At 50.6% G+C, this 12,500-nt stretch overlaps 1 protein-coding gene across 1 annotated transcript in view; it reads left to right on the top strand.

The window, feature by feature from the left end:
• Window positions 1–12,500, top strand: part of slit1a (slit homolog 1a) — a 150,789-nt gene that overhangs the window by 90,475 nt on the left and 47,814 nt on the right. Inside the window, 3 exon segments of the mRNA XM_080782139.1 lie at window positions 3,316–3,372; window positions 3,375–3,462; window positions 11,867–11,938. Coding sequence (XP_080638265.1) covers window positions 3,316–3,372; window positions 3,375–3,462; window positions 11,867–11,938 — 217 coding nt within the window.

The raw sequence follows: 12,500 nt of genomic DNA, 5'->3' as shown, positions 1-12,500 counted from the left end.
CACCCCACCGCCACACCACCAGAGGGAGCACCCGCGGTCGGGTGCCACCCAAATGTTGCACAAATGTGGGAAAGTTGTCATTCTGCTATACGGTGGAATGCCCTGACGCCTTCGCTGGTTTCTTTCAAAGCTGTGCTGAAAAAAGCATCCATCAGGAATGTAATCAAATATTCATGGTCCGAGACTCAGATTAGTAATACTGTGTAAATGAGGCCATTTAAAAGTCTGTTTTGTTTATTTTATCTGGGTTATCTATACACACACATTTTCTCTCTACAAGTGCAATTTAATATTAATTCCCATTGAAATGAGCCATACACAGTCTTTCCTTATTCCCTTTTCTCCTCTGTAAATATTGATGAGATGAACTAATGTGGTAATATTCTATGCTCTGTTGATGAATTGAGTCTATAGGACCACAACAGATACAAGTCCCCATGCAGGACTTTGAGGTCCAGAGAGGAGGAGGTGGACGGGGAAAGAGATAACAGAGTGCGGGGGGGTGGATGGGTATCACACATCAAACGGCTTCACCTCAAGTGTACCTGTCACGGAGCTGTCACCGTGCGAGCCGCTCCAGCTGCGCTCTGCACTCTGCCTGATCCCAGGCCTGTCAAACATGCCATGTTAGATCAGAGCTTAGCTCTGCTCTGCCCCACACCCGATCCCAGATCTGTCAAAACCTCCGCCGTCCCCGGGATCGTCGCGGGAACCTCCATCGCATCCAGCAGACGGGAGGGCCAGGCGGTCGTACTGCGAACGGCTCGCGTGCGTTGGTTTGTTCGCCCATACTGCGCGCTGGGACGTCGTCGTGGGGTGTTTCCACCTGACCTTCTGACCTCTTGGGCCGTGATGCTTCCTCGTGCATCACTCGGTTATTAGAACAGGCTTGACAACAATGAAGTTCGGCCCTGCTGTGATTAAAGGGAAAGGAAATGGAGTATTTCCGTCCTTTTTTTTAGGGTTGAATTACCTCTCAGGTGGCGCTGATGATGAGCACACATCGGGGAGCTGTTAGGGGTTAAGTGTCTTGCTCAGGGGCCGCTTCGACGCTGGAGACGGGAAGAGCCAGATAAGGGTCAAACCGGCAACCTTCTAATTCCCATGCAGACTCTCTGTACTCACACTCGGCTATCAGCCAAATGGAGCAAGAGATGGTGCCAGTAATGTGCAGTAAAGGATTACACCATGACAATGCATTATTGCTAATGATGTATTAACCCATTCTGACCTGAGATCAGATTCATACGAGGTTTCCACTGGACACACACTGGTCTGATTAACCCATTCTGACCTGAGATCAGATTCTAAAAATGTCAGTCGTTCTTCGATTTTTCAAAAATAGCAGACCTACAAGCTCGTAGCGCGCCACTCGGTGGCGCGCTATGAGCTTGTAGATCTGCTATTTTTAAATAGCTAAAGCATAACATGATGCCGACACCAAAATGGGTTCCCGTTCAGAATGGGTTAAACTAAGAGATGGTGCCAGTATACTGTCATGGTGTAATTCTGTATTTAAACTAATGGTTGGCAGCCATTCTTTCATTAGGTGACCTGGAGTTTAGAACGCTCTCTGCTTCCTCGCTCGCTCACTTGAAGCTTTTCCGTTTGTACCCAAACACGCCTCTCTCTCTCTCTCTCTCTCTCTCTCTCTCTCTCTCTCTCTCTCTCTCTCTCTCTCTCTCTCTCTCTCTCTCTCTCACTCACAGGGTCAGTGCATGCTTGGAGACCGATAGGAATGTAATCAAATATTCATGGTTCGAGACTCAGATTAGTAATGCTGTGTAAATGAGGCCATTTAAAAGTCTGTTTTATTCATCTTATCTGGGTTAGCCATACACACATTTTTATACGCCACACACGCACACATGTTCGCACACACACACACACACACACACACACACACACACACACACACACACACACACCTCATGCTTCCAGGCATGCTCATTGGCCAATCCAAACAGTTCTCCCTCACATCAGTATATCTCTGACAGAGGGGGGGGGGGGGGGGTAGCGGCTTTTTGAACAGGTATCCAGAGAGACCCCCACCCGTCGTGACGGGGTTTGTACTCTGTATGCAAATGGAGAGAAAAAAAGAAAGTTGAAATGTTGTAGAACAAATGGGGGGTTGGGGGGGGGGGTGGTGAGGAGAGATCTGGAAGAAAGCTGAACATGCAGAATGCCATGAATTCCTCCTAGATTTGGAGAATGCAGAGACGAGAGGGGGGGGGGGGGGGGGGGGGGGGGGGCGCACTGAAAGATCAATGGATGTTATTGAGAAGCCTTCAGTCTGCGCCTCATCTCCGTCATCCGTCTTGTTTTTATTCCCTCTCATCCGACGGCACGCTCACGGAGTTCTTTTGATAAGTAACCCAGTTTCCTTCCCATTGACTGACACCGAGTGCGGCGCTCTCTTACAATAATAATAACAATAATAATAACTATAACAGTCGAGAGAGAGAGAGGCATGTTTTGTTCATTCTGTTTTTGTCCTTCGACGTTGGAAAAACAAGGCTTGGAAGTGTGTTCTGTGTTCATTGGCAAGTCGATCTCGATAACGCTTGAAGGCTGGGGGGAGGGAGGGAGGGATGGAGAGATGGAGGGAGGGATGGAGGGAGGGATGGAGGGAGGGATGGAGAGATGGAGGGATGGAGGGAGGGAGGGATGGATGGAGGGAGGGAGGGATGGAGGGAGGGAGGGATGGAGAGATGGAGGGAGGGAGGGATGGAGGGAGGGAGGGATGGAGAGATGGAGGGATGGAGGGATGGAGGGATGGAGAGATGGAGGGAGGGATGGAGGGAGGGAGGGATGGAGGGAGGGATGGAGGGAGGGATGAAGAGATGGAGGGAGGGATGGAGGGAGGATGAAGAGATGGAGGGAGGGTTTGGAGAGATGAAGGGATGGAGAGATGAGGATGGATGGAGGGAGGGAGGGATGGAGGGAGGGAGGGAGGAGGGATGGAGAGATGGAGGGAGGGAGGGAGGGAGGGAGGGAAGCCAACAGACCGGCCTAACATACAGTATTTGGGCGGATCAGTTCCACCACCAACGCCCTAACCCCCCACGCTCTTTAGGTTTAGGAGAAGGTCCCCCTAAACCTGCAAGCATGCCTGCTTTTACTGAGCTATACCACACACACACACACACACACACACACACACACACACACACACACACACACACACGCTCTGTCTACAGACTGTCTATCCACTTAATTGCACCTGTGATTTGATGCAAATATCCTCTCCTCTCCTCTCCTCTCCTCTCCTCTCCTCTCCTCTCCTCTCCTCTCCTCTCCTCTGCTTTCCTGCAGGTCACCAGGAGAGCTCTGGCATGCAGCCCTGCAGCATGGGCGGAGGCTCCTGTCCAGCATGTGTACGTGTAGCAACAACATCGTGGACTGCAGAGGGAAGGGGCTCATCGCCATCCCAGCCAACCTGCCAGACAGCATGGCTGAGATGTAAGTCTGTCCACCGCGTGACACACGCATAGGCAGGGTTCCATTTTCTGGAATCGAACCCTATAGCTGCACATAATCCGTGCTGCCGAAATCCTCCTCCTGTCCTCCTAAAGGCTGTGGATTAGAATAAAACTCACCTGAGCGGACGTGTGTTTTGAGACGGCTGCCAAAAAACCCTATATCCTCTTGAAAACAGTTCAACTTGAGCAAGAGGCCGTTCACTGTGTCGAAACTGTGAGTGCGTGTTTACGGTATATGTGTAGTGTGCACGTTTGTTCATGTGTTTGTGCGCGTGTGTTGTACAGCGTGTGCGTTCCAGTCCGATTTGGACAGGTTATACATAGATTCCTCGGTGGGCCAACATGTTCGGTGCAACTGGAGCCCACCTCCTCTGTTGCCCCTGAGCCTCTTGGCAAGCAAGACCCACAGGAAGATGGAGGATTTCAGAGGAATCCAGGGACCTCCGCAGCTGCAGCGCTCTGCGCTCTAACGCATGGCGCCGCTGTGCGGCGGCGCGCACAGGGCCGTGTTTGCGTGATGCGTTCTGTTTCGTTGCTCACAGTTTTAACCCAGCAGGCGGTTGTGATTTAAGCCTGTGTGCTTTAATGCATGTAACGTGTCGTCGGTGCTTCGTTCCGTGTGTGCCGTGCACATATCTTTAGATTGACATTATACACATATATACGCATGCAGACGTGACTGCGTAGTCTCAGTTTTCAGACCTTGTTGGCTCTTCTTATCGGGGCTCAGATACGCCGGGAAGCACATGTGAACACTTAGCTAACATCCCTTCCCTCGCTATCAGGCCTTCCCAACATCTGTCTGGGCATTAACTCTTCGTGAACCTCAACCCCTATATCAGCCAACTGTAATTCCCTGGAATGCACACTCGGGACAGGACACGTCTTAGTCCAAGTATCCACTTTAACTTTCTCAGCGCCATCTTTTTGCGGCAAGTTTGCACACTATACAGGGATTGTAAGAACCGCCTCCTCAACTTCCGTCTTTGAGCGGGCGAAAGAATGGGTCAGATGGCATGAAAGAGAGGGAGAGCGAGACTCACTGCCCTTCCGAGTCGATAGCCTGCTCGCTCGCTCGCCCGCCCGTGTGTGCGTGGTGAGGAGGACATTGCATGTTTCTAGGTCTCCCCCTCCCCATGGGTTCTGTTTATAAATACCAGCGTGGAAGTCACAGATACATGTTCCCCCAACAACCCTGACCCACTTCCACTGCCTGTACGTTACGTTGTGGAACCAGGAATCCATTCCATCATCGTTTGGAACCGTTTGGTTTTTTTTATCACCCTGTCAAAAGAGCTGCTATGTGGACTTCACGTCTGCTATACGATTACAACACCGGCGCTTCTGAAACTTAAAGGGCCACCATGACTCTGAGAGTTTACAACTGGAACCAAATGGACCTGTAAGGGTCCATTTGGTTCCATTTGTACACTCAGAGTTTCAGATACAGACCTGTTAAGGGTCCATTTGGAACACCCTACTTATATGAGTCGTTAAATGAATCAGACTGTTAATAGGGAATCGTTAAGGAACCAGAATCGTTAAAACCCCCAAAGGATCTCAACCCTCAACACGACGTGTTTGCATCTCGTCCAGCAACCCTACCCGACCCCACCATCACCATCACCACCACCACACCGCTTCTTTCCAAGACACAAGACACTGTCAAACTCTTAAAAAGTACTTAGCTCACATCCTGTGTTCCTTGCAATTCTTTCTTTTTTTTTCGTACAAATTAATTTGAACGGCGTAACTCGAGACTCAACTCCAGCCCGCTCGGTCATTATTATTGCCATGTTTTATGTGGCATAATGAACCCTCTCCGCGGTCTCCCCTGTCTGTCCGGCCGGTATAACGTGCCCTTGGTATTCTATCTTCCAGAGGATGTGATGTGATCTATGGGCTCAATAACGGGGCTAGCAGCACTAATGGGCGAACGGGGAGACAGCTGGGAAGATAGCTCGGCACCGGTGCTCATCGGTTTTTATAGGCGCGCGCGAGAGAGAGAGAGAGAGAGAGAGAGAGGGGAGATTCTCTCCTGCACTGCAGATGTTGGTTGGAGTCGAGACGCTTTCAAAGGACTCTCTGCCCTTCACAACTAATTGGTACTAAACCGTGCCCCCGCTAATAAACTGTATCTTGTTCTGATTCATCTTTTACAAGACCCGGGTGAGACGCTGGCGTAGATCATCCACATTCCTCCTGTCCTGCCCACCCGAGCCCTACCTTTACCAAAGTCTATTCCCACACCAATCTTCTCCTCCTTCTTTCCCCCCAGTCGTCGCCTCCCTCCCTCCCTCCCTCCCTCCCTCCCTCCCAACCCCTTCCTCCTCGCTTCACCCTCCCTCCCTCCTGGGCGACCCTTTTTTCCTCTCTCCTCTCTTGGTCCCCGCCTGCACCAGTGCCGCCGCGGGCAGGTTTAGGGGGAAACAGATCGTCAGCGAAGAGGTGAGGGGAGAGAGAGGCTGTGGGGGGGGGGGGGGGGGGGGTGAGGGGGTGGGGGGAGCCTTTGTGGCGGCGCTCGGTGACTTTGGGGGTGCGGCGGCTGAGGTTTTCTCTCTCTCTCTTTTTGATGTGTGCTTGAAGTTGGTTATAAAATCAGCCTCAATTACAGCGCGAGGCGAGCATCAAGGCCACGCAGCCCCGATGCCCCGTTAACCCATTCTGGGCGGGAACCCCTTTTGGTGTTATAGCATTATGTTATGCTTTAGCTATATTAAAAAATAGCAGATCTACAAGCTCATAGGCAAGCTCGTAGCGCGCCACCAAGTGGCGAGCTATGAGCTTGTAGGTCTGCTATTTTCGAAAAATCGAAGAACCACTGACATAGAAACACAGCTTTTTCAGAAAACTGTCAGGATTTAGAAGACATTTTTAGAATCTGATCTCAGGTCAGAATGGGTTAATGAGCCGCTCGGGAAACCTCGCACGCCATCCATGTGTACAGGCACACACGGGCACGCACACACACACACACACACACACACACACACACACATGCACTCGCACACTGTGCTCTCATTATGTGCCACCAAGAGAGAGAGAGAGACCAGCCTGTCCTAATGAATGCCAGCGATGTGTTTATAGCCGTGCGGTGAATGTGAGCTGGTCTCTGTACGACCGCGTAGTCTAAACAATATTACGACAGCAGATTAGTATTATTATTACACACCGTTGTAATGTTGTTTGTGACTGTCACTGGAATCCACCGTAAAGAACTCTCTTTCTCTCTCATCCACCGCTGAGGTCCTGCACGTCATCCGTTTATGACTCACACGCACACACACACACACACACACACGGCGTGCACGCACGCACGCATGCACACACACACACACACACACACACACACACACAAACACGCACACACTGGGTGAATATACCTAATAGTATAATGGTGTTTCCCCTTAATGAAAAACATGCTCAGAGCCAAATGAAAAGGATGAAGACTGATTGATTGGACTGACGCAGACATAGTAGTCAGCGTGCACATGCGTGTGCACACACATACACACACACACACATTGGGAGCTGTGCGGTCTGATGAATTGGATGGGAGTCATTGATTGTCCGTCCGAAGGAGCGATTGTTTTCTTTCTTCATTCCTGTTGATTGGACGGTGACAGAGTGAGCCGCTGTTTTGTTGATTGGATGAATTTAGTTGTGGCACGACGACGTGACGTATCGATTGGTCGAGGAGACGGAGCGGCTGTCTGTCTCCATCAGCGTTGTCCCCTCGGTAGTGAAGAGGAGACGGAGCGGCGGTCTGTCTCCAGCAGCATTGTCCCCTCTGTAGTGAAGAGGAGACGGAGCGGCTGTCTGTCTCCATCAGCGTTGTCCCCTCTGTAGTGATGAGGAGACGGAGCGGCGGTCTGTCTCCAGCAGCATTGTCCCCTCTGTAGTGAAGAGGAGACAGCATTGTCCCCTCGGTGGTGATGAGGAGACGGAGCGGCGGTCTGTCTCCAGCAGCATTGTCCCCTCTGTAGTGAAGAGGAGACAGCATTGTCCCCTCGGTGGTGATGAGGAGACGGAGCGGCGGTCTGTCTCCAGCAGCATTGTCCCCTCTGTAGTGAAGAGGAGACAGCATTGTCCCCTCGGTGGTGATGAGGAGACGGAGCGGCGGTCTGTCTCCAGCAGCGTTGTCCCCTCTGCAGTGATGAGGAGACGGAGCGGCGGTCTGTCTCCAGCAGCGTTGTCCCCTCTGTAGTGATGAGGAGACGGAGCGGCGGTCTGTCTCCAGCAGCATTGTCCCCTCTGTAGTGAAGAGGAGACAGCATTGTCCCCTCGGTGGTGATGAGGAGACGGAGCGGCGGTCTGTCTCCAGCAGCGTTGTCCCCTCTGTAGTGATGAGGAGACGGAGCGGCGGTCTGTCTCCAGCAGCGTTGTCCCCTCTGTAGTGATGAGGAGACGGAGCGGCGGTCTGTCTCCAGCAGCGTTGTCCCCTCTGTAGTGATGAGGAGACGGAGCGGCTGTCTGTCTCCAGCAGCGTTGTCCCCTCTGTAGTGTCGAGGAGACGGAGCGGCGGTCTGTCTCCAGCAGCGTTGTCCCCTCGGTAGTGATGAGGAGACTTGTTCTGTTCATCTTATGCTTATGAGTGTGTCCCCTCCGTCCTGAAGTGGAATGGAAGCCCTCTGAGGGTTTGAGTCTGAACTGGCCGTCAGCTTGAGCGCACCTGCATTAAATCTTCTTAATTGAGCGTGGTGCCGTGCAGGCATGGAAAGTGCGCCCACAGAGAATTATAGCAGATCTACAAGCTCACAACGCTTCGCAGGCGATGCGTTGCGGGCTTGTATAGAGTGGCTATTTTGGGTGTGCGGTACCGCCACCGTTGAAGTATACACAATCGAAACTAAAATGAGAAGCGGAGAGCTACACTGCTGCAGTGCGCACACAACCCAAACGAGTCCGAGACAGACAGTAGCCTACAGTATGTCATGTCATGTACTGTATGTGTTCTCAGTCTTCTATGGAACTAATGAAGCATGTCGCGCACCATAAAGAGCAGATCTACAAGTACTCGACACGTCGCAGCGCGTCTCGGTTATTGATCAAGATGAAAGAGCCTTTGAAGAGGTCAAGCTGGCAGCAGAATACATGTTTAGAAGCGTGTCATAAAAGCAAACGGTGAAAGCCTCAATCAGTGATTTCTTCAACCGGTTGGCTGTAGTTAGCACAGAACAGAAGTTTAGAATGATAATACATTGAACATCACCCTTCCATTTTCAGTCATGAGATTTTTTTTTTTTTTTACTTTATTCCATGCACACACACGCGCACGCCCGCTCGCAGTCGCGCGCAAGCATGCACGCACACACAGACACACACACACACACACACACACAGGAGACTAGTTTGGGACCAGTCTGACAGACTTGATGAGAGAAGGCGGTAAAGCCACTTGGCCGAGCGCTCGGCCTCGACGGTTGAGGACAGCAGGACAGTGTCACCGCTGTCACACCGCTGTAAATCCACCGACACACACACTGTGTGTCGGTGTGTGTGTGTGTGTGTGTGTGTGTGTGTGTGTGTGTGTGTGTGTGTGTCACACACACACACAGAAGAACGGGCAGAGAGAGAGAGAGAGAGAACACAGCTTTACACAGGAATCTGTGGTTTGGAATCACTGCTATCCGAAGAATGTCAATTGGGCTCCCATATCGCGCCTTAAACGATGGCCCCTCCTTTTGAAAGGGGAAACATTCTTCCATTGAAAAATATGGAAACTCAAAACTTGGCCTGAGTGCTTGCGGGTTAATGGCTAACTAAACATCCCCCCCCCCCCCCCCCATGCGTGACATTAACCATTCTGACCGGGCACCCATTTTGGTGTTGGCATCATGTTATGCTTTAGCTATTGAAAAATAGCAGATCTACAAGCTCATATCGCGCCACCGAGTGGCGCGATACGAGCTTGTAGGTCTGCTATTTTGAAAAATTCGAAGAACGACTGACATTTTTAGAATCTGATCTCAGGTCAGAATGGGTTAATCAGACCAGTGTGTGTCCAGTGGAAACCTCGTATGAATCTGATCTCAGGTCAGAATGGGTTAACATAGTAAGGCAGGAGGGTCCTGCCTGGCGGTGGGACACAGCGTAGTAAATCTTCTGGAAAAAGTCTCGATCGCTAAATCACGACGGAGTCGCTTCTATCCCAACGCGATGACACGCTCGCTCAAGGAGATTAAGCTGAAATCTATCAGCAGCGTTAGCCACCGACCAAGAATTATGTCCCGAGTTTTATTTTTAATGTTTCTCGTTTCCCCCGTGCGTTTTAATGGCCGTCGTAGTCTTTTCCACCACTAGCCAAATGCTTGTATTGTCCTGCTGGCCTGGAGTCTGGACTGCGACATTTTATTCAACTCTTGACAGCGTGCAACACGGACCCGTGTGGCTCTAGTCTGTAACTGTATGTAAATGCTGTGAGTTTATAAAGGGACCCTTATATAGGTCTGCAGCGCTGAGAGAGTACAAATGGATCCTTATGGGCCCGGTGACTCCGGGAATAAACAAATGGAACCATTTGTATACTGTCAGAGTTAAAGTAGACGTGACTCTGGGAAATATATAAGGAACGCATGGACTTAACTCCCTGATCCTGATCTCTAGGCCCAGAGTTGGTGCATGGCTGTGAAGTGGGGTGTTGCGGGGCGAGGGGGGGTGGGGGTGGGGGGTGCTGCCAGACACAGGCACACAGCTGGGCCCCCCCCCCCCCCCCCCGTTGGGGCCCCTAGCTGCTAAGCCTTGTTAAGGGCACTTTTAAAAGCTGTGAACTGACCTGCAGATAAACAGCCCTCTCTGCCATGCTATACGTTACGCCAAAGGGCTCAGGACAGGGCCTGGGTCCTGCACGAGTTATAGCAGGCAGGCAAACACACATGCACGCACACACGCAAACTCACACACAAACACGCACATGCACACCACCACCACCACTAATGGGTTTTAGTGATGTCTGGCTTCCCATGCCATCTGAGACTTATTAAGGTTGGTGACTCCGCGAATTTCCGTTCTGAGCAAGTGTACGTCTGGCTGTGTGTGCGTGTGCATGTGCGCGTGTGTGTGTGTGTGTGTGTGTGTGTGTGTGTGTGTGTTGTGCGCATTGTGCACCGTGTGTGTGTGCATGTTGATGTCTGTATGACGCAAATTCGTCAGATGGACTAAAAGTCGCATTTGACGTTGTTCTGACTGACTGAGCAGTCTTTTCAGCGCGTCGACACGGAGCTTACCCAGAGCCCAGAGCCTTAATTCAACTTTAAAAGTATAACAATTGAGCGATAAGGCTTTAACCCATTCTGAACGGGAACCCATTTTGGTGTCAGCATCATGTTATGCTTTAGCTATTGAAAAATAGCAGATCTACAAGCTCATATCGCGCCACCGAGTGGCGAGCTACGAGCTTGTAGGTCTGCTATTTTTTGAAAAATCGAAGAACGACTGACATTTTTTAGAATCTGATCTCAGGTCAGAATGGTTAATCAGACCAGTGTGTGTCCAATGGAAATCTCGTATGAATCTGAACTCAGGTCAGAATGGGTTAAGGGTCTGCGTGTTTGTAATATAACTTGCCTCTGTGTGCTCGCAGCCTCGCAAACCTCAAACAAGTGGGGAAACATTCTTACTTGAAAAACATGACAGTAAAGTAAAAACAAAACATTATTATAATAGTGTAAGGAGAAAAAAAGAAAATCTTTTGGTTATTTTACTTGGCGTTTGTGGGAACACATCTGGAAGAAAAGGGAAAATAAAGTGCAGAATGCACCACTGGGATGGATGCCTATATGTTATTATATCAGCTCAGTGTTGACTGCTTTAAGAGTGCATATGAGGACGACGTGGTTTGGGAAAAAAGTGGTTCTCAATACTTTTACATTTAAAAAGCTCTGACAGTGTACAAATGGAACCAAATGAACCCCAGCGGGTCAATTTGGTTCCATTTGTAATGTATACACTGTCAGAGTTACAAACTCTGGAAGGGTCAACTTATAGGAACCCCAACCCACTTTGAGAACCACTGTTTTGGTTGAAAATCCCACCACACCACCTCACCCCTAACCCCATGCCACACACACACACACACACACACACACACACACACACACACACACACACACACACACACACACACACAGACAGCACACAGACACAGGGACACAGTCTCTTCGGGGACCAAACTGTTTATTGGTCTGGAGGATGTTATGACTTGTCGTGGACCAGACGAGTTACAGCGGAGAGAAAGAGTCCGACCATGACGCAGAATAATCAACACGGGGTCGGAGGTGACTGACTGACGGCCATCACTCTACTTCTGTTACCATGGAGACCTGTTATTGTTTGGTTAACCAACGTTCTCTCTCTCTCTCTCTCTCTTCCCTCTCTCTTTCTAGACGTCTGGAGCAAAATGGCATTAAGTCTGTCCCTCCCGGGGCCTTCTCTCCCTACAAGAAGCTACGCAGGATGTAAGTATATGTGGAGTATACGCTTCTAATGTTTATACGGGCCCAAATAGCGTTCATTTTCGTTTTTGTCTTGTCTTAGTCAACTAAATCAACACTGCAGTTAAAGCACAATGTGTCCGGTGGGGGTACTGTAGGGGGGCGGGGCGGCGGGGGATGGTTTGGCTGAAAGAAAATGAATGAATGTCTCCCTGACTGCCGAAGAACATGCAATATTTACATGAACTAGAGAACATGTTCCTGGTTCTTGCAGGAAGCGGTAGACAGCGGGCACTCGAGATGCGACACAAGTATAATAACATGTCTCATCTTTCATTTGCTGCTCGCTGGTATTCCCTGGCTGGTGTTGCCTGGTGCGTGTGCGTCTGTGCGTGTGCGTGCGTGTGCGTGTGTGTGTGTGTGTGTGCGTGTGTGCTCGTGTGTGCGTGTGCATGCGCGTGTGCCCAACTGACTGCGTGGGCAAACTGTAAACTGTGGCCGGGTTGATTATGGAGGGGACTATGGAGAGTGTGCTGGAATGAAGGCTGGTCTGAGGCTCCGCTGTCTCTGCATGGCCTCCGCTGGA

The sequence above is a fragment of the Protomyctophum bolini genome, assembly GCF_963924005.1.
Source record: "Protomyctophum bolini genome assembly, chromosome: 14".
Taxonomy (NCBI): Eukaryota; Metazoa; Chordata; class Actinopteri; order Myctophiformes; family Myctophidae; genus Protomyctophum; species Protomyctophum bolini.
The sequence above is the reverse complement of the archived record's forward strand: the minus strand, read 5'-3'. Positions and strand labels throughout refer to the sequence as shown.